The sequence below is a fragment of the Globicephala melas genome, chromosome 10 (genome assembly GCF_963455315.2).
Source record: "Globicephala melas chromosome 10, mGloMel1.2, whole genome shotgun sequence".
Lineage (NCBI taxonomy): Eukaryota > Metazoa > Chordata > Mammalia > Artiodactyla > Delphinidae > Globicephala > Globicephala melas.
In genome coordinates this window covers 61713129-61740642 of record NC_083323.1, presented here as the reverse complement: position 1 = coordinate 61740642, position 27514 = coordinate 61713129, and the positions used below count along the sequence as shown (strand labels likewise).

Here is a 27514-nt window from a genome sequence, read left to right as displayed (position 1 = left end):
GCTCAGGTGGGCAACTTCCCTGGGCTGTTGCATACTTACTTGCTGGCTACTTACTTAGCTCTATGTGTGGAGCTGCCTCCTTCTTAAGCTGTTTCTTCATTGTGCAGGCTGGGTTTAACTTTTCCCAGTGCCGGCTCCTGTCTCCTGCCTCTATATATGCAGACAAATGTGCCTCCCTTGGTTAGATAAGGGCACTTTAGGCTGCTCTGGGCAGCACATTGTTAAAGACACCGCATGGAATTTCAAGAAGCAAACCACACCCTTCAAAGCATAAATTTCATCTTTGACCTCTCATGAAAAGGGAAGCATATATACCTGCCACTCCTGGGTATTGATGAACAATGAATTGCATTTGAAAACTTTTATTCTAAGATTTCATCTCTGTCTCATTTCACAGGAGCTAGAGGCAGGCCTGTGTGTGCCAGTGGTTGAAACGGGTGGAGAAAAAGGAATTGCTTTCCTTCAGGACGCTACTCCCCTTGGAGGGAAGCTGGTTTGGGCACTTGAACCAGGGCTGCATGTGCACTAGGACTCTGCTCCCCTGAGACGTAAGCTGAAACCAATTAACCCCAAGCCTGACAGTCCAGATATTTTCCACATAGGTATGTGCAGCACCAATGCAATTATAGGCAGTCTCAGAGTATGGGTGAAAATGCCAACCAGTCCATCCCTTGGGATCGGAAGGACCCGCTGGCATCAGCCTGGTCAATCAGTGATCCACAGGTGGACAACAAAGCCACACAAACCCAGGACTCTGTTCCTGATGTCAAAGGGAAAAAGAAAAAACACCTGAGACTGACAAAAAAAAAAAAAAAAATCCAGAGCAAGCCAGGATTTCTCAATCCAGGAAGAGAGGAGCTGGAAAAAAAAAGGGGGGGGGGCGTGGAATTTGCCTCAGACAAATATAGTTTAGTACGCCAGCTGGAGGCAAAGCTGGAAAGGAGAGGCATTGGAGTGGGGTGAGGAGAATGGGTAGGATACTGGAAGGAGGACCTTGCTGGCTTCAGGAAGTTTTCTGGTAGTTTTAAGGAAAATCTGCTTAAAAAACATATGCAATAAATGTGATAGAAAAAATTACGTTAGAATAGAAAAGAAAGAAAAGCAGCAATCAATTCATATCCATCTTCTAGCAAGAGGCTCTAGTGCCTACACAGAACAGCCATAGAGTCAGTAGAAGGAACTATGGATCTTCTGTCCTCGACCCAAGATGAAGATCTCTTCATTCAAGTACTAAAAGTCATCTCATTACAACTTGACCTATCTCTTTGTCCTTGTTCTACAGCAGACAAGTTCCCTAAGGCAAAACTGCCTTAGAGGGCTTCCCTGGTGGCTCAGTGGTTGAGTGTCCGCCTGCCGATGCAGGGGACACGGGTTCGTGCCCTGGTCCGGGAGGATCCCACATGCCGCAGAGCGGCGGGGCCCATGAGCCATGGCCACTGAGCCTGCGCGTCCGGAGCCTGTGCTCCGCAACGGGAGAGGCCACAACAGTGAGAGGCCACAACAGTGAGAGGCCCACGTATTGCAAAAAATAAAAACAAAAAAAAACGCCTTAGATTGGGGCTCAATTTGTTCCCCTTCATGGGAAAGTAGAAGAAAAAAAGAAATATGAAATCACCCATGAACTAACCTGTTGCAGGAAAAGGCCCTATTTTGGTTTAGGACTTCCAAAATAGGAATGCATTTTACAATGAGACTCTACCATAGCCCCCTCTATTGCCTCAGGAATTGCTCCCAACGTACACACTCCACTCTTTCCTACTAGATCCCCACTGTTCACTTATAGTAACTGGCAACATTAATGGAATTCTTATTATGTATCAAACCCCATATTTAACACGTTATAAACAGGAATTAATCCTCGCAATAAATTTGTGAGGCAAGAACTGTAATCTTTATTTTGCATATTAGGAGCCTGAGTCTAAGGGAGGTTAAGTAACTTGCCTAAAGACACACAGCAAGTTAGTGACAGAGCCAGGCTTTGAACACAAATTGGTTAGATGCAAGAGCCAGCACTCCAACTACCATACCATAATGCCTCCATCTTACACACCTAAAACAATTCCCTTCCATTCAAATCTCTAGCTCGGAAATGATCTCTTTTATAAAATCCTATTAATGTAAATTCACTGAGCATTCCACATTACCACGATAGCCAACTGATTTCTAAATAGATGTGAATATGTATCTGCATCATGTGTGCTCTTTATTTAAATAGGAGACTTTTCCTCCCATAGTCACCTCCCATCCATTCTCCAAGTATTCTTTTTCATGGTTTTGTTTTCCCTGAAACAACTGTCTGAAATTCACTCCTTCCAACCCTCCCTTTCTGTCGGAGGACGCAGGCAACAAAAAGTGCCCATCAAACTGAGAAAGCACCTCGAGACAGAAAAGCAAGGCAGGCAGCTCCATATAATCAATGGATCAGTTTATTATATGGTAACTTACTCACAGGGTGGGATTGGGCAAATAACGATCCAGAGGCATTCGCAACTGCGCTCCACACCACCAAAGGGCCATTGGGACAATTTTACAGTTAACCTAGGGTGTGGGGGTAGGTGCTCGAAACAGGATGTGCATTCCTAAGCCAAGATTTATGAATGGGTAACAAGTCTCAAGGGAATACATCAGCGAAGGTTGTCGTCATTGTTTGGGGACCAACAGAGCATCGGGGCCACCTGCTCCTAATGATTATAAAAAAATATCTATTAACTACAAACCACTTGGTAACAGGGAAGTGATTCACGGCACAGTACAGTCCTGGGTTGGGTCAGGGGAAGGACAAGAGGAACTGTAAGGGTCAAGATGGCGTCAGTTACGCTAACAGCCATATACCTTCCTTACCTGGAAAACTCATTATTGTTGTAGTTACTGCTATTGTTATAGCTTCCACTAAAATATCCCCGTGTTGGAGCATTCCCTGACTCCTCCAGGCAGCATTAGCTCTACATTCTGTCTGCTACCCAAACACTCCTTACTCTACTCTAGCCCCAACTCATTCTGAATATATTTATTGAAAATAACTACACACCAGGCAGAGGATGGGTGGTACAGATACAACACAAATAAGATAAGCACAGCCCCTTAGTGGGTTAATATTTGTGTGCTTTCTTCTCCCACTAAAATGTGAACTTCTCAATAGGGGCGATTATCTTATCTTTGTACACCAGGTGCTAACAAAAGCCAGATACATAGGAGGTGTTCCATAAATATATTACCCCATTTTTTAATATGTTATGGCTGTCAGGCAATGAAGACAAATAACTAGGCTATATCTGTTTATATTTATGTTTCTGTTTCCAAAATTGAGTCTTCCTCTATCCTGAAAATATTCTTCCCTGTGATAATGCTGGAATGCACAGGAAGGATCCCCTTTGAGAAAGAAGGACTTATTACCCCTGTTTGGAGTGGGGATGCTGCTGGCCTCAGGCCTCACGTCAGGCCCCTTTCTCAGGCAGCCCACATCAAATGACTGATCTATGTGGGAATGTAAAGATTCATCCCTCTCATCCCAACCGGGACAGCTCTGAAGGTTGGCTAAGCCTTTATCCTGTATCACAGCTCAACTTCTCCTGTGCAGACTGCTTCCTTCCCTTCCCTTAGTGTCTATCCCAAGATCACTTCCTAATAAACATACTGCCTCCATCTTGGAGTTGGCTTCCCATCCTACTACTTTCTGTATCCGGAAATTAATGTGTCTGAAAAAGTGATCTGCACTCCTCTACTTCCTTAACACTCATTTTTCCACCATTTTGTGATCCACCCTAGAAATTACTTTCTCGTTAGCTAATTGAGATCATCATTGCCAAGTAGAGTCAGAACCCACGAACTCTTCAACTTTCTCCATATTTGAAAGGTGCTACCATTCCACTTACAACTCTTTCTTCGGCTTCCATCACACTCTGCTCTTTGGGTCGTTTGAATTGCTCTTTCCCTACTACCTTCAACTGGGACTTTTCTTCCTCCTACTCCTTACATGTAGGCATTCCTTAGGTTCACTCCTTTGTCGTCTTCTAATTCGAAACAATCTGTCTGCAGTTTCAACGTAATAATACTGGGGACCCACTCAGCATTAGAGACATTCATGGGACAGGTTAGAGTAAAAAGAACAGCCTCTTAAGGGTAAAATAGACCTGGATTCCAGGTCAAGCCAACTGAGAAACCATGGGTAAATTATTAAATCTTTGTGTTCCATTTCTTTATCTGAACTGGGTACAATACCAGCCTCATAAGGATGCTCGCCATATTTTTTATTCCCCAAATGCACCAATGTTCTCTTTTCCCTTCCTGTCTTTTCACATATTGTGCCTATGCTGCAACATTCTTGCTCTGTCCATCCTTCATCTAGCTAACTCCTACTCACCATTGATGTCTCACTTTAGATGTTCCTTCCTCCAGAAAGACCTCTGTGATCCCAATATCTGAGTGAGGTATGTCTTCTGTGACACCCTATAGTGTATTCTTCCCTTTCCCGTAGCACTATCCCATGGAATTGCTTTGCCTGTTTGTCTCTAATCCTCTTTGAGGGCCAGGACTTTGTCCTGTTCACTCCTGTATCCTCAGGGAGGACTCCAAGGCTGGCAGCATCCCTTCACAGCCCCAGCACCATTTCACCTTCCTGAGGATGAGTCTTGAGGGCTACTCTCTGTAGCCTCTTTCCCCGAGCTACAGCTGCCACTTTGTCTCTCTTCCCGGATATCCAGCTGGAAAGTCAACATTGCTGTATCCCAAACTATCCTCCTCTCTACTCAGACCATCTTGTTCTTACAATCTGCCTATATTTGCAGTTTCTGGGGCTTGAAAATGGAAAGTTCTCATGGATTCCTCATCCTCCCTCTCATCAAACGATGCCATGACTATAGCGTATCTGCACAAGGTCAGCTGTCACCTTCCTGCTTAGGCTTCCACTCCTCTGACCTCAACAACCTCAAGGTCCTCCTGATCAATCTGATCTTTTCTCTTCCCCACTTAGAAACTTCCAAAGGCTCCCTATTGCCTACAGAGAAGAGGAGAAGGAAGGGGAAGAGAGCACACATTAACTGAGTGTTAATGCCCACATTATCAAATTTAAATACAGAATAGATTTTTCGTCTGACATTCAAGTTTCCCCACACCATGGTTCCAGCCTTCTTTCCACCTCACCATCTCTCCACCATGTAAACCCTTCATTACAGCTGAATTTCATATTCTCTCCATCCTGAACACAACCTGGGCTTGCCTGACCCTGTGCCTTGGCTCCTACTGTTACCTCCACCCACACTTCGAGTATTGAAATCCTGTCCATTTTTCAAGACCTAACTCAAATGCGACCCACCCCTTAAAGCCTTTCCTGATTCTCTCAAGCCTTTCCTGAACACAACCTGGGCTTGCCTGACCCTGTGCCTTGGCTCCTACTGTTACCTCCACCCACACTTCGAGTATTGAAATCCTGTCCATTTTTCAAGACCTAACTCAAATGCGACCCACCCCTTAAAGCCTTTCCTGATTCTCTCAAGCCTTTCCTGAACACAACCTGGGCTTGCCTGACCCTGTGCCTTGGCTCCTACTGTTACCTCCACCCACACTTCGAGTATTGAAATCCTGTCCATTTTTCAAGACCTAACTCAAATGCGACCCACCCCTTAAAGCCTTTCCTGATTCTCATGGGATGTGACCTCTTCTGCTCCTGAATCTTTGTGCTTTTTTTGGCTCATATTTTTTCTTTTGCTAATTATTTGTTTATTCTCTAATTTCTGCCACTAAGTTGTGAGCCTCATAAAGACAGTTGTACATTAATTTTATATCATTTACTGCACCTATCACATCATTAGTACTTAACAAGCATTTGAAATATTGAACTTTGGCTTGGATTTGACTTTATATATATATGTGATCTATAACAGTGCTTTTCAAACTGGGTCTCAATACATGATTGGATTATGAAATCAATTTAGTGCATCACAATCAGAATTTTTAAAAAATGGAATAGGAAGTATCAGAGACTGTCACAAGTACTAAGGTAGGTATTATTTTGTGAATCTTTATTTTAATAATGTGTGTGTGTGTATACTGGGTTGATGTAAAATTTCTTACTGTAGTAGTCTAAAAAAGGTGGAAAAACACCACTGTAATACATATGCATTATTTCAGCCAGCTGATTACAAGCTCCTTGATGAGAGAACAGACCTGGCAAACTCTACCCTTGCAATCTGTGAGAGCCAACCCTCCACACTGAACCCCGCTCATTCCAGGGAGCTGCCCTAGGGATTAAGACTCAAGGCAAGGAGCAATGTCCTGTCTTTAAGAGAGTTTCTCTTCTATTAAGAGAAAGAAAAAAAAATCAGGAAGAAACTCCACAGATACTTAAGAAAGCAGCTGAAGAGCCACAGACTAGGCTTTGAACTTAGAGCCAAATAACTACTTAGAGTTCTTGCTCTGCTATTTATTAGCTGTGTGTTGTTGGATAAATTGCTTGATTTCTCTGAGCTTCAGTTTAGCCTACTAAAAGAATATACCGTACCTCACATACTCATATTAAAATTAAGTGATACAACCACCTAGAGGGGTGGGATAGGGAGGGTGGGAGGGAGACGCAAGAGGGAGGGGATATGGGGATATATGTATACGTATAGCTGACTCACTTTGTTATACAGCAGAAACTAACACACCATTGTAAAGCAATTATACTCCAATAAACATGTTAAAATAAATAAATAAAAATTTTAAAATATATGTGATACATATATACAAGATTATTTTGTAAGCTATATAAATGTTCAAAAGTTTTAAGTAAAAACCTGCATGTGTCATTTAGTAAACAAGTGAAAATTGATGTAGTACAGCTAAATGTGCATTAGACATGATTTTCTTTCCTTTTTTTTTTTGGCTGCATTGGGTCTTCATTGCTGCGCACGGGCCTTCTCTAGTTGCAGCAAGTGGGGGCTACTCTTTGGTGTGGTGTGCGGGCTTCTCATTGTGGTAGCTTCTCTTGTTGCGGAGCACGGGCTCTAGGCATGCGGGCTTCAGTAGTTGTGGCTCGTGGGCTCTAGAGCGCAGGCTCAGTAGTTGTGACACTCGAGCTTAATTGCTCCACAGCATGTGGGATCTTCCCAGACCAGGGATCGAACCCGTGTCCCCTGCATTGGCAGGACGATTCTTAACCACTGCGCCACCAGGTAAGTCCCATAATTTTTTTTTTTTTGGCCACTCCTCACAGCTTGCGGGATATTAGTTCCCTGACTAGGGATCAAACCCGGGCCTGGTAGTGAGAGTGCCGAGTCCTAACCACTGGATCGCAGGGAATTCCTTTGTTTCGTTTTTTGATTACTAGTGATAGAAACCCAATTCAGAATGATTGTGTTCAAAGCAAACTGAATCACTCACGTAACCCAATGGTATAGCTAGCTTTGGGCAGGGCTTCATCTGGGGACTCAGATAATATCAACCAAGCTGCTGTCCACTTGTCTCTTTCTTTCTACCTCCCTCTCACTCTGGGCTCTACTTCAGTTCCAGGGCGGTTTTATTCTCAGACAGGTTCCGCCTGCATGGTGGGATGATGGCCACCATCTGCTCTGGGCTTGATGGAATCCTCCCCACCAGCAGGCAGAGTATCTTTTCCCCTATTGTTGCAGCAAAAATCTCAGGGCTCTGTCTGACACCTAGTTTGGGTTACGAGCCGAGTCTCAAACCAAAAATAGTGGCCAGGGGTGCCTGGGACACGAGCTGACCCTTGGAGTTAGAGGGTGAGTCACCTGGACTGAAAAAGAGATTGGTGAGGAGTCTTCTCAAGAGGTGGGGTCAGAGATTCAGAATGACCAAGTTTCCAAAGCTGAATAGGGTTAGTTTAGGAAGACATCTCGGTCTCTTCTATTTAATGTCACCATACAACATTAGAAAAAGGACACACGAACACATATGTTTGTTCCATTTCATTTGATTGCATTCATTTCATACAGCGTTGAGGATCTACTATGTGCCAGGTACTGTTTGGACATGGGAAAATAGCAGTGATCAAGACATACAAAGTTCCTGCTCAAGGAACTTACTTTCTGGGGACAGGGGGGCAAATAATGAACAAGTCAGTAAGCATATGTCAGGCAGTGATAAATTCTATTTAAAAAATAAATTTAAAGAGCAAGGTAAGGAGCAGCAAGAGCCAGCCGTGGGAGGTAAGGACTATTTCAGAGGGGCTGGTTAGGGGAGACCTCACCTTGAAGGATAAATCTGACCGAAGTGAGAGAGCAAGTCTCATGAATAGCTATCTGGAGGAGAACTTCCAGGCAGAGGGAAAAGCAAGTATAAAGACCCTGAGACAGGGCCAATGAGTTCCCCCTGAGCAATACGTGTGCATTTAGCAACATACACATTTGCATGTGTGTGTGAACATATTAATCCTTTATTTTCCTACATTAGAACATTTCATAGTGATATTATGAGAGTGATATTAAACTCCAAAATCCATGGAGTCTTTCTAATATTGACTCAGCTAGGTAAGACATTTAGGAATCTTGCTGAATATGCAGATGTGCCTGGACTGAGAGTACCTTGAAGCAGGGGCTTCCTTTTTCCCACAGAATCTGAACCCAGGAGAAGCTTAGTGAATGGTGCAGGTGGAATAACGAGCCATGTGCCACAAGAAACATCAAGGCTGATGGCAGAGATCGTGGGTGACCCTGCCAAAGCTGGGTGGGGAGACCCTCTCTCCAGGAGTGTCCTCACCTCTGTCCTTTTGGTCTAAGTGCTGTGGACGTGCCCGGCAGCGCAAAGTAGCTCCTGAGGGTGGTTCCTACTGATGCTGGGTAAAGGTCCCCTCATTCAAAGACTAACGCGAAGTAAAAATTCCTCTGATCTTCAGCCTCAGCAAGGGTTATGTTGCCTAGAAGAGGAAAAGCTTGGGGTGGGGCATGTGTGTGGCAGGTGGAAGGGAGTGGAAGAAGTCAGAAGGCAAGAGACCTGCCCTCCCTAACTGGTTGGTAACAGTTTCCCTGAACTTGGAACCCCTATAACCTATCCCTACTAGGCACTGCTCTTCACCCAGCGATGCTCTTTTCCTTGAATTGCAGTGACTTCTGACATGCTTGACGTTAATTCTTTACTGTCCACAGTAGCTAGATTGGTCTACCTCTTCTTTATTGTCATAAAGATATGTCTTTTGTTATCTGCTTATATTAATCTCAGAGTATGAATTCTTAGACCATGTTCATGAGCAATACATTCTAAATTTAGTTCAGTGTCTACCTTAATTGCTCATTGCAAGCTGGCACTGATAAAGGCTTTTTGATGATGAATAAGACTGCAATGATTACACTAGAAATCAAAGACTACTTCTCGTACTTGGGGATTCTGCTCCTCTGGAAATGCTAGCCTCCTCTCTTACAAATCTTCTCTCATAAATTGGTTTCAAGCTGAGCTTGCCTGAAACCTTCCAGTGTGATGATCAGGAGACCTGGGTTCTCCATTAAATTCACCAACAAATTCTATGTGACTCTATGTGCCTCCGTTTCACAATCTGCTAGTGCAAGACAAAAAAAAAAGGCTCACAGGGCTTGAAGGTAGGGGAGAGAGGTAAAATAAGAAAGTAGATGTGGAAGGACTTTAAAAGTAGGACATAAGGGGACTTCCCTGGTGGTCCAGTGGTTGAGACTCTGTGCTCCCAACGTGGGGCACCTGGGTTCGATCCCTGGTTGGGGAGCTGGATCCCACATGCTACAACTAAGAGCCCACATGCCGCAACTTAAAAGATCCCGCATGCCGCAATGAAGATCCTGTGTGCCGCAACTAAGACCCAGCGCAAGCAAATAAATAAATAAAAATATTTTTTAAAAAAAAGTAGGACATAAGGATCCTGCCTCAAGTCCACACCTCCTTTCTTTCAGGGCCAGCCCTCTCAGAAACTCTTCTTTCTCCCCACAGGCATAATTCTTCTTCAGGAGCCTTAGGTTCTTTGTGTAAAGTAGGAAGAACCGCTTGTGTATCATCTTTTGCAGAGATTCCTCCCAATGACTCCTTTTACCGCATCTCTGCCACTTGCTTCTTCTTTACAGGCCTTCAAAGAGCTAGTTTTCTAAGCCTGGAGCTTCATTTATATTCCCATTCTGTTATTTCTAGGAGAAAAACTCAGAAGGAGGAGGTAAGATGCCTAGAGTGCCTAAGATTTCTCACTAGAGAGAAATGTGATGAAGAATCAAATGGTGAGCCCCAGAAGTTTCAGAAGACAGAAAAGGAACAGGCAAAAATAAACTCCAGGTGAATGAAAGACCTCAAGTTGTAAAACAAAACAAAACAAAACAAAACCTTCAAAATTATCTGAAAAAAAAATAGAATATCCTCATGATCTAATTTCTTAAATTAAGAAAAAGCAGAAGTATGAAAAATGGACAATTTTGATAAAATTTACTATAACAAATATTAAAATCTCCTACATAAAAGACATCTCAAACAAGGTTAAAATACAAGTGACAGACAGGGAGATGGGGAGAAGGTATCTGCAACATACATGTATATCAGAAAAAGATGGGTATCTGTAAAGGACTCCTACAAACCAACAACAATAATAATAATAAAGAAGAAGAAGAAGAGAAGCAACTCTATAAAAAAATGGACAAAAGGCAGGAATAGTCAATTTCCAGAAGAAGAAATCCAAATAACCGATAATACATAGAAAAACCTACTCTACCTCTCTAGTAATCAGAGAAATGCAAAATAAACTGACAATGAGATTCACTTCACCTCTACTGGATTAGTAATAACCTGAAAGTCTGACCATTTTAAGCATTGGTGAGGATGTGGAGAAACTAGGACTCTCATAACCTGTAACTGACACAATCACTTTGGAGAGCAACTTGACAATACATATTTACTGAGGTTGAAAATGCACATATCTTTTGACCCAGAAACTCTACTGCCTTACAGCAGTGTTTTTCAATCCATTAGTAGGTCATGAAATAAATTTATTGGGTCACATCCATCATTTTACAAAAATGAAATAGAATAGGAAATAGAGTGCATTTAGCAAAAATAGGTATTATTTTGTTAAACTTTTATTTCATAAATGAACTGGGTCTTGATATAAAATGCATTTCTTATTGTGTGTTACACTTAAAAAGAAATAAAAACACTGTCTAAGAGAAACTCTCCTTAATAAGGACAAGAAGGCATGTTTGAGGATGTTCCCTGTGATGTAGAGTTTGTAATAATGAAACACTGAAAACAAAGTACGTGTCTATTAGCAGCAAATAGATAAACAAATTGGAGTGTATTCATGTGATGGAACACCACACAGAAGCTACAATTAATGAACTTGTTCTATATGGATGAATTCTGAAAAGAAGTTTGAGGGGAAACAAAACAGAAAAATGTCACACTAAACCAATTATATGAATTTTTAAAACATATAAAAATACTATATCCTATATATATATATATATACCACAAGTAGTATATGGTACACATATTTTTTTAAAGTATTAAAAGTGGACTGGTATAAAAGGGATGCCTAAAGGAAGGAAGGGAAATGGAACTTGGGAGGAGAAAATAGGTATGATGTTATTTATTCATTTTGGGTGGTGGACACATAGATGAATGTAATAATATTCTTTGTTCTTTTCCTTTAAAAAATTTTTTTAACACATAAAAAATAAATGGAATTATAAAGTTTTTAATCTTGCTCTGAGATGCAATAAAATAAAAATTGCATTAACCATTGGTTATTAAAACCCTTTGGGGAATTCCCTGGTGGTCCACTGGTTAGGACTCTGTGCTTCCACTGCAGGGGGCATGGGTTAGATCCCTGGGTCTGGGAACTAAGAGCCTGCATGCCGCGAGGTGTGGCCAAAACAAACAAAACAAACAAAGAACTCTTTCATCCCGCGATTTTTTTTCAGTGCCTTAAGAAGAATAATCTGCCCCACATCAGCCTGTCAAACTCAATAAATTAGTATCTAGAGGTGGCAAATCACTATGTTTATTATCTGTACTAGCAAAAGAGATTTATCTTTCCCTGAAGCTTCAGTCTTTGCTCTTCACACATGCTGTTCCCTCTTCTCAGAAAGCCCTTCCTCTATTGTCTGCCAGTCAATCTCCCAATCTGCCAGTCATCTCCTCCATCATCTAGTTCAGACCTGACTTTTCATGGTGAAGCCAGAGGCTGAGACCTATCTGGCTGTGGGTACAAGGCCACACACCTCCCCAGGCCTCTCCCAGATACTCTCGCAGTTTCCCTCCCCCCACAGGAAAGTCTGAGGTCGACACTGAATTGGATATCCTTGCGCAGCAGGGGTTAAGCAGTTTGGGACATGGAGATTAACATCTAAAATGAAAGGGATGGGCCAGAGGCTAACCCTATTCACTGCATATGGTTTTCAACATATGAGCTCTATAAATATACATGCAGACAAAATTAAGTAGATGACCTTCTTTTCTCTCCCTTCCCTTCATCAACTCCTGGGGATGAGCTTCTCCTCCTCTTCCTCAAAAAAGAAAGTCTTCATGGATGACCCCACCACCACCAGAATTTAGCAATTTACTACTCCTTCCTTTAACTTTCACTGTACCTTGACATTTCTCTGTTATAGCATCTATCACATTAGAGCTCAATTATTTTTGAATGTCGATCATCTCTACTAATCCTCTGAGTTTTTTGAAGGAAAGGCCTGCCTCGTATTTGCCTTTATTTTCCTGGAACCTAGTAGAATGGCTGCAGAGCAGGCCCTCAGTGTTTGCTGAATTAATAGCAAATGCTGATGACAAGCTAAATGACGCACAGGTTTGGGGAGCTCAAATTGGTTCCCACTTATTGTACCACAAAACTGGAACCACTTAAAGATGGTCATCATTTGGGGGCAGTCTGATGGTTTCTCACTATCTCTTCTCCAGACCCTTGTAATAACCTTACTGGTATCCTTAACCTCCCATCTTTTCCCACTCTTATACAACCTGGAGGACACTTCTCCAGGCTAGTTTTTACAAAACATCCCTTTCATCTTGTCACTCCCTTGGGCAAAATGCATTATGATTCCCTAATACCTTTCAAATCAAATCCAAATCCCTAATCTTCACACATAAGTCTGCCCAAGCATCCTCCCTTGCTCTAGTATTCCAAACGTATCTCCCAATCATTTTATTTTAATATGTTCCTTATCAATTGATACTGTATCTTTTTTTAATTGGAGTATAATTGCTTTACAATGTTGTGTTAGTTTTTGCTGTAGAACAACGTGAAAGAGCTGTATGTGTGTATATATATATGTATGTGTGTATATATATATATATATATATATCCCCTCCCTCTCGAGCCTCCCTCCCACCCCCTCTCCCAATCATTTTATAGTGTGAAATATACTGGGGCTGGAATCTATCTGTCTGACCTCTGATTTATTCCAATCAATAAGAACAATGACTGGCCTGGGGGAGATGCTCAATAATTGTGGAATTAATGAATAAACAGACTATTTCTAAAATATAACCATTTGTTTCAGCCAAGCTAGTTTTCTTTTTGTTCTCTGCAAGCTCCTATCAGCCCATCTTTGTGTCTGCTAATACATAATAAACAACACCTAATAAAATGTACTGCACATTTTAATATATGTGCCCAAATATAAGGCAATCCTTGTTTCCCCAAAGAGAAGAACTAAAAAAATAGTTTTTGGTCAACCTGATATACATGAAATAGTCATATGTCTACTTTAAATAGTTACTAATTTAGTGAAAATTTAAGTCTAATACTATTTAGCAACATATATTTTAAATCATTTATAAAATATTTAGATATAATGCTTTTTCACTCAAATTTCATAACAATTTAATTCAAATTATCAGTGCCTTCATCATCATTCAAGTCACTTTTATTGTCAACTTGCTCAATTTGCAGATCATGTCATCCTACGTACATCTGAATTGTTTGAGGACAGTTGTTTTTTCCTTTTTAATTCATGCTATGCTTGCATATTCCTGATATCCAAAATATAACCTCTTTCTGTTGCTTTTTTTCTGTTGCTTTTAATATTTATTTATTTATTTGGTTGCACCGGGTCTTAGTCGCGGCTCCACGGCTCCTTAGTTGCGGCAGGCGGGCTCCTTAGTTGTGGCATGCTCACTCTTAGTTGTGGCATGCATGTGGGATCTAGCTCCCTGACCAGCGGTTGAACCCCGGCCCCCTGCATTGGGAGCACGGAGTCTTATCCACTCCGCCACCAGGGAAGTCCCTCTGTTGCTTTTAAAACGCTTATTAGTAACAATATCTAACACTCAAAACTGTGAGGTCCTAAAAAAATAAATAAATAAAATTAAATTAAAAAAAAAAAAAAACTGTGAGGTCCTAACCCCAGAATAATTAATTAAATCTGTGTTAAATTTTTTTCCTTTTCTTTTTTTCTTTTTGCCACACGGCTCGGCTTGTAGCGTGCAGAGATCTTAGTTACCTGACCAGGGATTTAACCCAGACTACAGCAGTGAAAGTGCCAAGTCCTAACCAATGGACCACTAGGAAATTCCCTCTTTTGTTTTTTTAAGTGATTCCATCCAGTGACCTCTATACGCTTGCAGAACTAGCATTGACTGAAGTTATCTCAGGCTGCATCCTCCCAAGCAATACCTTGATTCAAAACAAAATATCATATATAAAAAAAATCAGACATTGTGGACTATAATAGGAGACTTTATAAGAACACAAAATATAAGGCAACTTCCTTTCTGAGGAATTATTTTGAGAGGAAAAACAGTACCTTATATTCAGGTATATAAGGTATTTATTAATTTAATAAATATTTAATGAGCACTGCTTGTGTGCTAGGCACTGTGCTAGGAACTGGAAATACAGTGAGCTTAGAATCTCACAGGGAAGACAGTCATTAAATGTATAATGCCACAGTTAATTAATTATGATCATTTAAGTACTATAAGGGATAAGTTTAGATAGCTACAAGATGAGTAACTGGGGAACCTAGGTCTGTGGGGTTAAAAGTCTCCTATACCATGCTGTTTATGTACAGTGCAGCAGTAATTCACGTGCCCAGTCAGTCTGGGTTTAAATCTTGACTCAAACCTTAAGTAGGTTATTTAACCTCATTTTCCTCATTTATAAAGTGGAACTAACAACAGTATCTACCTTATGAAGTTATAGTGATGATTAAATGAGTTAATACTTTTAACAATGATGGCACTCAGTACCTGCTCAATAAATGTTAGCTATTGTTGCCATTTCAGCTGAAACCTGAAAGACAAGCCAAGAGGAAGGGAAGAAGGAAGAAACTCTAAGCAGAGCGACATGTGCAAAAGTCCAGAGGCATAAGGTTGCCTGGCCTATTCTAGAACTGAAAGGCCAATGTTTCTTAGCATAGGAAGCTAAGGGGGATTCACTTTGTTATAAAGCAGAAACTAACACACCATTGTAAAGCAATTACACTCCAATAAATATATTAAATAAAAAAAAAAAAGAAAGCTAAGGGGAAAGAGATACCATGAGATGTGAGGCGAGGCTGGGAAGGTAGGCTGAGATCAATTATTCAAGGCCTTGTAGGCCAGGATAAGGAGTCTGAACTTTATCCTCCAAGTCAGAGGAAAGTTGAAAGGTTTTACAAAAGGGAGTAACAAGCTTAGATTTGCAACTTCAAAGGCGGTCTCTGGCTACAGCATAGAGAACTGGTTGGAGGGAGGCCAAAATAGATGAAAGGAAAACCAGTAAGGAGCCTACTCTGGTAATCTAGATTAGAGGCTTGTCGCTTAGACTAGGGAAGTGGCACAGAAGAGAGAAGGAAGCTGGATGATTGAAGAAACAGAAGACAGAACCAACAAGGCTTAGTGTATGTATGGTAGGGTGAGAAGGCATGGAGGGAGAGGCCCTGAACAGTATATAAATATTTGAGGAAGAAATGAATGAATTTCTGTGTTCCTGCCATATTGTTTTACCACATGAAACGTCTTCCTTCTACTCCATCCTTCCAGGCAAAATTCCTTCTCGTTTCCTCCACAAAACTGTCTGAATGATCTTAGCCCCTTCTTTCTGGGAGTGTTCTAGAATTTTGGAACTGAACTTCTTTTTGGCCTTAAGAAGCGGCATGTGGAACTTCCATAAGGAGGGATTGAACCCGTGCACCCTGCATTGGAAGTGCGGAGTCTTAGCCACTGGACCACCAGGGAAGTCTTAGAACTGAACATTCTTGAGAAATACATTGAGGGCTGTTGAGAGAACTTAGAAATTGTCTGAAGATGGAGATGATGTTTTAGTCAACTTTCTATCCCACCCACTCCCATATACCTAATACTTATAGAAATCCACCCATTTATAGAACTTTTCCTCTGAATACATGAGTGGTTCAAGCATAAACAGCCTATGCTAACATAAAGCTCTGTGACCCATAAAGCATTATACAGATGTGGGAGCTTTCACAACCATTTTCTTCTCGGGTCTTCACAGAACTCTTATAAAATAGGTACTACTATAGAGGAAATAAGCTCATAACTAAAGTGACATGTCCAGGGCTTCCCTGGTGGTGCAGTAGTTTAAAATCCGCCTGCCAAGGACAGGAATAAAGACACAGACATAGAGAATGGACTTGAGGACACAAGGAGGCAGAAGAGTAAGCTGGGACGAAGTGAGAGAGTGGCTCAGAACTCAGAAATATTTCCAATTCAGTGTCTATTCTCCAAATTGAGGCAGGACTATGTCCCATTTTAGCAGGAAGTGGCAAGAGCCATCGTCGCCCAGTTTCCTGAATTAAAACTGAACAGGACTTTGAGGGGCTCAAGAATACAAATCCTTTCTGTGTCCCCTGCTTCTTGTTTATAGGATACAGACTTCATTCAACCTCCTTGACCTTCCTGGAATTCCAAAGCGCAGATTCAAACAGTTGCTAATCAGGAAAGGGAGGGGATGCAAAAACAGGGGAGAAACAGTCAAATGGTGGTTCAGCCTTGGGCAGGCACCTGGTTCCTCCTCAAGGAGTGTGCATAACTGTATCTTTGAGTTCTTCTGCAGAACCGGGACCCCACCCAGGTGGAGGATGGTAACTTCAGGCTGAGTGCAAGATTCCTAGAGCACCATCCTGTTACCTCACCTCCAACCAATGAGAAGAACCCTGTAGCCCTCACCCCAAATTTTGCCTTCCTTTTCTGGGCCCAGCGATGACCATCCTGTTAGGCCTCCTGTTTGGCCCATGTGTTTCAACTGTTTACAAGGTTCGTCTCCAACAGGGTCCAACAGTGTCAAGCTAAATTTGTTACTATGAGGGTAAACGCTAATTTCGGGCACAGAATTTAGATCAATTTACATCAGGTGGCGAGACACCTCTACTCTACTAGGCAGGACTACGCCCACCCTCAGCAGAAAGTAGTTACAGAAGAAAGAGACCTCCGCCCCAATTCCCAAGCAGTATCTTGACTATGAAGTCTCTCAGGGGGGAGTTGTTAGGGGAACCACTGACTGAAACCACCCTCCCTGGCTGGGCAAGATAGTAACCACGTGCATGAGTTATCTTACAACAGGAGGTCCTGGTAACGAACGTGGAACTAATGAGCTAGAATTCAGGAAAGATCAAAAGAAGAGAGGAGACGCCAGTCCATATGTCTTACCAACCTCCCAGAATCCTTCTCGCTGGAATCTCGCTGGATGAGCAATGCCTGCACCACCGGGAAGGACCCTGAGTCAGAGCAATTGGCCAGAGACAACCCGGAAACTAACCCCATCACCATAAAACCTGAGGCTGTGAGCCACCACGTGGCAGAGCAGTTCTCTTGAGTTCCCTGACCCTGCTGCTCTCCACCGGGGTGCTCCTTCCCAATAAAGTCTCTTGCTTTGTCAGCACGGTGTGTCTCCTTGGACAATTAATTTCCGAGTGTTAGACAAGAGCCCACTCTCCCCCTTCCTGCAATACCACTTCTGGGACACCTTCCCAGTTTCAGGTATTAATTAATGTAGTCAAACATATTTATTGGGCTTCCCTGGTGACGCAGTGGTTGAGACTCCGCCTGCCGATGCAGGGGACACGGGTTCGTGCCCCGGTCCAGGAAGATCCCACATGCCGCGGAGCGGCTGGGCCCGTGAGCCATGGCCGCTGAGCCTGCGCATCTGGAGCCTGTGCTCCGCAACGGGAGAGGCCACAACAGTGAGAGGCCCGCGTACCGCAAGCAAAAAAAAAAAAAAAAAAAAAAAAGCTTATTGAGCAACTACTAGGTGCCAGGCATGACACCTAGCGGTGGGGATAAGGTACAGCAGTGAACAAGGCAAGAAGGTGCTTGCCCTCAGTGTGATTCAGGGAGCCGGTCAAAGGAAACAAATGTATAAATGATGCGGTAAGTGCTATAAAAAAAAATACACAGGGTGATGGGAGAAAATATATGTCCCTCTGGTCGGAGAGAACCTCTCAGAAAAGTGGCATTAAGGTTGAGACCCGAACTTGGTCTTCAGGAGGCACTTACCTTAAGACATTATTCCCACAGACCTACTTTGAAAAACGCCTACAAAAGGAAAGAGCGGACTTGGTCCACAGAGGGGCGGCTTCCAGGCATCCAACCTTAGCTGAAAACTTTGACCGGCACTAGAGGGCGCCGCGGGTCCTCCCAACCCCCAGGAGGCACCGTAGACACAGGCCCTGCCTAACTGACCTCTGGCAGCTGCCGCGCCAAGGCCCCGAAGTCCGCAAATGGACAGCGAGCAAGGGCGGCGGCGCTAGGAAGCCCGAAGGCCCTAGAGCATCGCGAGGGGTCATGAGGCCCTCAAAGAGAGGACATTCTCAGGATCACAACCCAACCAAGAGCAGATACTCTCTCGCTTCCTCCAGGACAGCCGGTTTCCGGCGCCTCTAAACCAGGAAGTGCCGGCGGCGTCCAATCCTGGCCCTCCTTCCGAACTTAGCCTTAGCGTACGCTCCTCGCCCGGGCAGCGCGAGGCGAACGGTCTATGGTTACCAATCAGCTCTCAGGAAAGGCGCATGCGTCGTCAAAAGAACGCAACGTACGGGAACTTTGACCTGAAGACGACTTACTCTCGTGTGCCCCTCCCTCACTGCGAAGATGGCGGTCTCCAGAATGTGCTGGGCGCGGGCTGCTTTGTGGGGTTCGGCGGGGCCCCCTGGACCTTATGTCGCCCGGAGGCTGCAGTTTGTTCGCTCTGGCATGGCCTGGGGGGCCCCTCGGTGAGGGATTTGGAGAGAGAAAAGCATTTTTGACGTTCAGGCTCTTCCAGTGTCTCAGTTTTGTTTGCATGCTGTGTCTTAATTCTCAGGGCTCCACGCCCCGGCCCCTGGATTTTTATTGTGCCGCGCAGAATTCGCACCGGGATCCCTGCTAGAGAGCTGGCTTCGTGACCCTCTCAATTCTCAGTGCCCCATGTTGTCTGAATTCCCCGCGTGTCCTGAGCCTCCCTTTTTCGGCTCAGATTTTACTACTGCTTATCCGGATCTCACCTCTCTGGCTTTAGCCTGCTGCTCAGATTGCCCCTCAGGCCTTCCGCTCTCTCCAGACTCACCGCTTCCCCGACATCCATTCTTGCCTGGCCTCTCGTCTGCCTTATCTGTTTTTCTCAGTCTGACTGCTTATCTCTCCATGATCTCAAGATCTTTGGATTTCAGAAGTTTCAGGTCTTAGCATACATTCTCTGAAGCAGATGTTTTACATTATGGACCCCAGGCGTGAAGGGGCTTCCAGGCTGGTTCCCAGATAGTCTCTTTCATCTTCCTTGTAGGTCTTCAAAGCTTCACCTTTCTCCAAAGGCAGATGTGAAGAGCTTGATCTCTTATGTGGTGACCAAGACAAAAGTGATTAATGGGAAATACCATCGTTTCTTGGGTCGTCATTTCCCCCGCTTCTATGTCCTGTATACAATCTTCATGAAAGGTAAAGACAAAACTAAAATAAAAATCCATTGAATCAGCTCTTGGGCAGTGTCAGAGAGTTAGAATAAGTAAGATCGCTTGCAGGCTCTGCGATGGGGGTGTAAGCTGGTATGTCTTCTGTTTCATAAATGCTTGAGCATTAAACTATTTCTTGTAAGTTAGCCCTTCTTGATGTTTCTAGAAAGGTATGTTGAGAAACAACTTCTGACAACACCCAGGAGGATTATAGGTATTTTTGCACTTTTCCTAACCACACATCTGACTATAGTAGAAATTATTTGTCGTGCACAAGGGCAGAGATCTATAGCTGCACAGACCTGCCCTGTGATTTACCAGTTGACTTGGCTTGTAAGAAAATGTAGTCTAATGTTTGTCACAGATCTCTCTTGGGTAGCACGTTGTGGAAATAGCACTACACGTACTTGGTTTGTGAATGTTTCGGTTCAGATCAGAGCTCTGCTAGTTACTAGGAGATGGTAGAGTGTCACGTGTCCACTCTGGAGCCAGACTGCCTGGGTTCAAATCCCAACTAGTCACTAGCTGTGTGATTGGACTTGTTACTTAACCTCTCTGTTCTTTGGTTTTCTCATCTGTAAAATGAGGGTAGTAATAGAACCTGCCTATTGTCTGCATGGCTATGAAGATGAAATAAATCCATACATGTAAAGTCCTTAGGACCAGATTCATAGTGACTGCTCAGTAAGTGTAGCTAGCTATAACTATTATACTCTAATTTTTTTTTTTTTTTTTTTTTTGCGGTACGCGGGCCTCTCACTGATGTGGCCCCTCCCGTTGCGGAGCACAGGCTCCGGACGCGCAGGCTCAGCGGCCGTGGCTCACGGGTCCAGCCGCTCCGCGGCATGTGGGATCTTCCTGGACTGGGGCACGAACCCGTGTCCCCTGCATCGGCAGGCGGACTCTCAACCACTGCGCCACCAGGGAAGCCCACTCTACTTTTTTTATCATAACACCAGTTATAGTAAACTCCCACATTGTCAGCTCTGAATATTATAATTATTACTAGCTTCATGTACTTGCAAAAGCTGTAAAGTGGAGATAAGAATGACTGCTTTGTCTGCTCCCCAATTTATAACTAAAATCAAATGAAAAAAAGAGTCTGAAAGCATTTTGGTTGTTTGTGTTTAAGCCTTTTATTACAGAAAACTTCAAACATAACACAGAAGTAGAGTAATACAATGAACTTCCATATTCTCAACCTCACTTCAACAATTATTGACTCACGGCCACCAGTCTTATATCAATTATACATTGGCTTTCTCCTGTATTATTTTGAAGCCAACCTAGACATTATACCATTTCATTCATAAATAGGAAAACATTTTTATGAACTAAAGTTCTAGGTCAGTGTAAGGATTATCTTGGAATGAAGTGAAAATGCAATCTTAGAAATATGTTGAATTCCAGTAATTATAAAAGTGTTCTAGAAAGGAGAAAAGTTAATATCTGGTTGAGATATACAAAGGGTTAATTGAGCAAGACTTCCTGAGGTTAAAGAGCTTTGAATTTTTATTTTAAAAAGGGAGTGAGTAATGAACCAGAAGAGGGAGACCATTCCCTGGTAGATCACAGAACGCCAGCTTGGCAGGAAGAGAGGTGATATGCTGGGGGCAGGGGGGTGGAAGGGGGCAGGGGGGTGGAAGGGGGCAGAGGGGAGAAGGATAAGAAACGAAATATAGGTCAGCTTCACAAGAGTTTCAAGTGACCTAGTTTAAAGCTTTGATTTAGAGTAGCATTGGGGAGGGAGGGACAAGTGTGTGTTGTGGGTGAACATGGAACAAAAGGCTGTGGTAATCAGATTGGGATAACATCACACTCTGTCCTCTACTTTAATGAGGTAGGATTGCAGATGTTATGGGCTGATGCCAAAAAGGCTAGAAGAATAAAGACAAATATGTGGAAGCACAATATAAAGTTTCATCAACTTTCATACCGGGAGATGGAGCATTTGAGACAGGTATGCGCCAAGGGCAGATGTCCAGAAGTTCACGGTGATATAATTAAAGTTAACCCAGAGCTCAAGTCTTTTCGTTCCTATTTTCTTCACCACTGACTAAGCTGTTGCCCCTTGCCATGAGATCAGATCATTTGTCAGAATCAGTTCATTCAGAGTTGTGAGCCTCCATAGCAGAGCTCCGTAGAGTTTCTGGAACACTTTCTGAATAAAAGTGAACAGTAAAGTCCAGTTCATTTCTGAACATATAAAAATCTGCAAGGAAGGATCCAAAGGCAGCAGGAAAGTAGTATTTGGTGATAACTTGATGGTAGTTTTGAAGCTGAGAGTAAGAATCTAGGACCATTCTGCAGATCAGGAAGAATTTACTTAGGGATTTGGTATACTGTCAGGCCCTGTACTAGACATTGTTTGGGATACAAAAGTAAACAGATCAGGGCTCCTGTCCTTAAGGAACTTACCAACTAGAGGTAGATAGAAATAACCTTGATCCTTACCTGGGCTCTAATAGAAGTTTACTGCACAGTGGGGTGGAGGGATTGTCCATTGTCCTAAAAACTTACTTGGGTTAAAACTGCATCTGTGTTTATTTCTGCTTAGTTCCGTCGAGACGTCGCCAAGTGTCTTTTCCTAGGTATTCTTTCCATTCCACCCTTTGCCAACTACCTGGTCTTCTTGCTAATGTGAGTACAGAGTTCTGTCTCTCCGGCATACTGAAGATATGTAGATTTTTTTTAAATTACAAATTAAGAACTTTCCATTTCAGAAGTTAGGCAGAGGTTATCAAACTTCTGCTCCAATTTTCTCATTAGCCCAAGGTTCATAAAAGCCACCTGGGTTACTGCGACGGCTGTAGGAGTAGGTGGCCTGGCTTCTCCCTGTCTCTTAGCTGCTCCTGTGTGATGTGAAATAAGATAATGATCTTTTCCATCATCCCTAGAGGCAGCAACCCACTCTCTTAGAGGCATAGCAACTTGGGACAAATTTTTTTCTTCAGGAGAAAAATGCATTTCATATTCTGATAATACCAATCTTTATTACTTTACCTTATATCTGAAGATGACAGTTTTAAACTATGACCTTGCATGTTTTTCTAGTTATCTATTGTATAACAAACAACCTCAAAGCTTAATAGCTTAAAACAACCACCATTTTCATGATTTTATGGGGCAGGAATTTGGGCAGGACTCAGGTGGTGGAAAGATTTTTCTCCCGTGTCTCTCAGTGATAGTTAAAACTGGTGAATGGACTAGTCTGGACAGTCTAAGGTCACTCTTAGGTCTGGTGCCTTAGCCAGGATGGCTTTGGAAGACTGGAACTGTCAACTAGGGTGCCTGCATATGGCCTCTGTAATGTGGTGGCTTCAGGGCAGCGGGACTCCTTACATGGCAGCTTAGGGCTCCAAGAATGAGTGTTCCAGCAAATAAGAATCTGCATGGGGCTTCCCTGGCGCCACCAGGGAAGCCCTGCATGGCCTTTTATAACCTAGCCTTGGAAGTCACAAAGACTTCTGCTCTATTCTGTTGGTTGATGCACTCACCCAGATTTTAAAAACCAGAGGCACAGACCTCACTTCTCAATAAGAGGAGTGCCAGGGAATTTGTAACCATGTTTTAAAACCACCGCCCGTATAGAGAAATGAATTAGAGGAATTCCATTTTGTATACACATAGGGACTGTGAACAGTTTGAGGTTGTCAACATCACATACAAAGTCCAGCTCTGTCTGCAGCTTTGTCCAAAATATGTTCATCACATGCTTTGATTCAAAAGGAGTCATTTATCTGATTGCTGCATACAAGGCTGTTCCCTTACTGCTTCCTTTTACATAACCTCAGTAACGTTGCTTGAAATTGGGCTTCAGTGTATCTTTAAACCTTGGTCTGACACTCATTTACAGGAAAGAACAGTAAGGTAGGGAAGTAGTGTTTCCATCTCTTCCTCCAAGCATTCATGTCTGCTAAATGCTTTCTTAGCTCACTTTGAAAGATGCCCGTTTCAGCAAGTGACTTTGTGATTCCTTTTCTTTTCAGGTACCTGTTTCCTAGGCAACTGCTGATCCAACATTTCTGGACCCCAAAGCAACAAATTGATTTCTTAGATATCTATCATGCTCTCCGGAAGCAGTCCCACCCAGAAATTCTTTGTTATTTAGAAAAGGTTATCCCTCTCATTTCTGATTCAGGACTCCGGTGGCATATGACAGAATTGTGCACCAAGGTATTCCTCCAATTAACCCTTCTTGCAAACCAGGAATCTTGTTAGATCCAGCGTGCACTAAAACTGGGTAAGAAGGCTAGTCTGGACCTTCCTAACATCTGCCCATCTCTTACCTCTCCCAAGATGCAACGTGGTACCCACCCAGCAATACATGATATCCTGGCTCTGAGAGAGTGTTTCTCTAACCGTCCTCTGGGCATGAACCAGCTCCATGCTTTGCAGATGGTGAGCACTCAGGCTTTCTCTATTCCATGGCGTCACCTCGCTTCAGGTCTTACTTGCAGTAACACCGAGTTGACTTTCTCCCCCTATATTGTGTCACAGAAAGCCTTGAGTCGAGCAATGCTTCTCACACCTTATCTGCCTCCTGTCTTGTTGAGATACCGTTTAAAGACTCATACCACTGTGATTCACCAACTGGACAAGGCTTTGGCAAAGCTGGGGATTGGTCAGCTGACTGCGCAGGAGGTGAAGTCGGTAAGTGCTTGATTGCAATATCAACCTGCAGTCCTTGGGCTTTTGAGCTCACGGGGCTGGGAGCTTCCAGGGAGCTCCTTGTCTTGCTTGTTACAGCAGAACCCAGGCTCTTTATTCTCTCACCTCATTGCTATGTCTTTTTTTCTGAGTGAACTTAACTAGTGGGAAGGAGTTGCCCACAATAATTTTGGTTTATGTATGTTTTCTTCTGGCCCTTCAAAAAGCAAGGACACTACACTTTACATCTATTGTTTTAGATTGTATAGGGCTTTTTGCTTCTCATCCTGTCCATCAGAGTTCATATAGCCATGGTGAAAGGTTTCTTGTGGGGATGAGGTTTTAACTTATTTAAAGGGGATTTGGGATTCTCTGTGGGTTTATACTTCCTTGGCATACTTGCTCTGTGATCATTAAGGATTGTTTCTCTTCTGAGCGATCTAGGCTTGTTATCTTCGTGGCCTGAATTCCACCCATATTGCTGAAGAGAGGTGTCGAACTTGGCTGGGAGAATGGCTGCAGCTTTCCTGCAGCCTGAAAGGTGAGACAAATGCCTGTGGTTATGCCACTAAGATCCAAGTCATTTTTGTATTTTATTCTGAGGTTTTATTTGGGAGTTAATTATTAAGTAGTGTGAGACCCTTATCTAATATATATGTCTAATTGAAAGGGCGCAGACTCACTTGCCTACAGGGGCTAGGCAGGTAATGAAGTAGACTGTGCAAGACAAGAGGGAGGACTACGGATTATGGGAACCCGAGTGTGAAGCAGGGTTGCCCAACCTTGGCACTACTGATGCTTTGCTGTGGAGGCTGTCATGTGCATTATAAGACGATACAGCAGGCATCCCTGGCCTCTATCCACTAGATGACAGTAGCACCCCCTCACCCAGTTCTGACAACCAGCAATGTCTCCAGACCTCGCCATGTAACTCTGGGAGAAGCACCAGCCCCAAGGCGTTCAAATTCAGAATGAAAACACTCAGTTGCCTAAACAGAAAGTATCTGCGAGTGGGTATTAGACCTATGGGTCTCCTGTTTGGAACCTTTGGCTAGGCCTCGATATCTTCTAAGCCTCTGAACATCAGGGTAGGCCTACTAATCTCCTTGGGGCTGAGAAATGTCCCTGGAGGACCAGCTTCTACCGGAAAATTCCGAAGGGTGACAGTGGGGTTTAGTACCATTACCATCTCTGAATTTTCTACTGCCATCACATGAGAATCAAGTAGATACAGATATTCGGTGGAAGGAAAGAAAGTGTGCATGCAGGGACTGGAATGAAGCAGGGGAACTTTGAGAACAGTGGCCTCTTAATGTCACACCTCCCTGTACTTGGCTTTCTGCCTCTGGTGTCAAGCCCCACATAACAAGGTAGCTGGAAGGCAGGCTCTTCCCTGGCCAAACCATTAACGTTGATGTTGTTTTCAGAAGCTGAGCTGTCCCTCTTGCTACACAATGTGGTCCTGCTTTCCATCAACTACATTGGGACAAGGCGCTGAGCCGACAAGGAGCAGGTGGCATTGTCCTGCATGCAGTCACATAGTCCAGCAGCGTGGGACCAAACAGCACTTGTCAGCAAAGAGTGTGTGCCCTGTTAGGCGTGTGCAAGGCAGAGGAGCAGGTGCCCGTGTGGCAGCTGGAACTGAAAGAAACCCTCCTGCTGGGGCGGCCCACAAGAGGTGTCATCCCAACTTCCTCAGAATTTGCTGGAGCTGGCTGCAGGCTTTGTACTGGGCTTTTACTATGGTGTTTTAAGTTCGGGTCCCAGGAAGTGAGCTTTTGCCCCAGGTGGGAATCCTCATTTGGCTTAGGACTTACCCACTGCCACATTCGTTACAGCTTTTTTTTTGTTTTTGCCGTACTCTCACTGCTGTGGCCTCTCCCGTTGCGGAGCACAGGCTCCGGACGCGCAGGCTCAGCGGCCATGGCTCACGGGTCCAGCTGCTCCGCGGCATGTGGGATCTTCCCGGACCGGGGCACGAACCTGTGTCCCCTGCGTCAGCAGGTGGACTCTCAACCACTGCGCCACCAGGGAAGCCCCGTTACAGCTGTTTTTGTTCAAGACAGTTTCTGGCTGATGAGGGGAACAGCACTACTTAAACTGGAGCCTTTATATCCATGCATGTACTTTGATGCCTCCGTCAGCACTTTGATATGACCAAAAATAGGGATTTTTATTTTTTGTTTCCCTCACAGGGCTAACCACTTCCCTTTTTTTCAAATCCTTTGAGCACCTTAACTTTTTTTTTTTTTTTTAAGTAAATAACTTATGGGAACATTCTAATGGAAAGATAAAAGAAAATACAAGCTCTTCTTGAATCAAGTGTTTACAGCCTTCCCCTCCCTCTCTTAACTTCTAGACTGGGCTACAGCCCCTGTGGATCTTAAACGCTTTGCTACTTCCACTGTGTTGCAGCGATCCAACTGCAGCTGACAGGGGCCGCCTTTGGGCCGTGGATCAATCCTGTAAGGTACTAATTACTGCCCAGCCCCAGAGACCAGGAGAGGTCTACTTTGAGATAGTAAGTTGGGTTCAGCTTTTGTCTGTGTGCATCAGTGACCTGTAGTAACTTATTGTAAACGCATGAAGCACTGTTTTTAAGCTCAAGTAAAGACTGCCTGCAACCAGTTGCTGGAAATTACTTATGCATACCCTAATCATTTTACTAAGGCTCCTTTTACAAGACTGACTGACATAAGCTAACTAATGGCAAGATAACTGGTTGGAATAGAACCTTTTGATGGGATGGAAATGACAAAGGAGCTAATTTGAAGTTGATCCTCTTGCTGGATTTTAAGATGGTAACCAGGAATAGAGAATTTCATATATATATATATATATGTGTGTGTGTGTGTGTAAAGTAATGGAATTACAAAGTGGGCCCCAAGAGTAGGGACTGAGGAGGGAAAAGCTCCAGCAGGGCACAGATCAAGGCCTGCTTCAGCTGAAAAGGTATGTTAGGGCATATGATGCAAGTCAAGCTCTTGATGCTCCAAAGAATGTTCTATTTTTCCACCATAAAACATTCCTATTGTTAACATTAATCC

At 43.4% G+C, this 27514-nt stretch overlaps 2 protein-coding genes across 7 annotated transcripts in view; one reads left to right on the top strand and one right to left on the bottom strand.

The window, feature by feature from the left end:
- Positions 1–18758, bottom strand: part of SLC11A2 (solute carrier family 11 member 2) — a 56850-nt gene extending 38092 nt beyond the window's left edge. For both annotated transcript variants that reach the window (XM_060306741.1, XM_060306745.1), the window contains exon 1: positions 18388–18758. The gene's annotated coding sequence lies outside the window, so the exon portion shown is untranslated. The remainder of the gene's footprint in view (positions 1–18387) is intronic.
- A 199-nt stretch (positions 18759–18957) lies between these two features.
- Positions 18958–26732, top strand: LETMD1 (LETM1 domain containing 1). Of its 5 annotated transcripts, none has more exons than XM_030835058.2 (9): positions 18958–19103; positions 19652–19803; positions 21662–21777; positions 22375–22457; positions 23807–23993; positions 24117–24218; positions 24318–24470; positions 24912–25008; positions 25895–26104. In XM_030835058.2, the coding sequence occupies exons 1-9, from the start codon at positions 18982–18984 to the stop codon at positions 25963–25965; spliced, it is 1083 nt and encodes a 360-aa protein (XP_030690918.1). In that variant the 5' UTR covers positions 18958–18981; the 3' UTR covers positions 25966–26104. The 5 variants fall into 5 exon arrangements, with proteins under 5 accessions (XP_030690918.1, XP_060161491.1, XP_030690924.1 ...); XM_060305506.1 differs by lacking the exon at positions 18958–19103 and adding an exon at positions 19145–19547; XM_060305508.1 differs by lacking the exon at positions 24912–25008 and having other exon boundaries at positions 19631–19803; positions 25895–26732.
- The last annotated feature ends 782 nt before the right edge of the window (positions 26733–27514 follow it).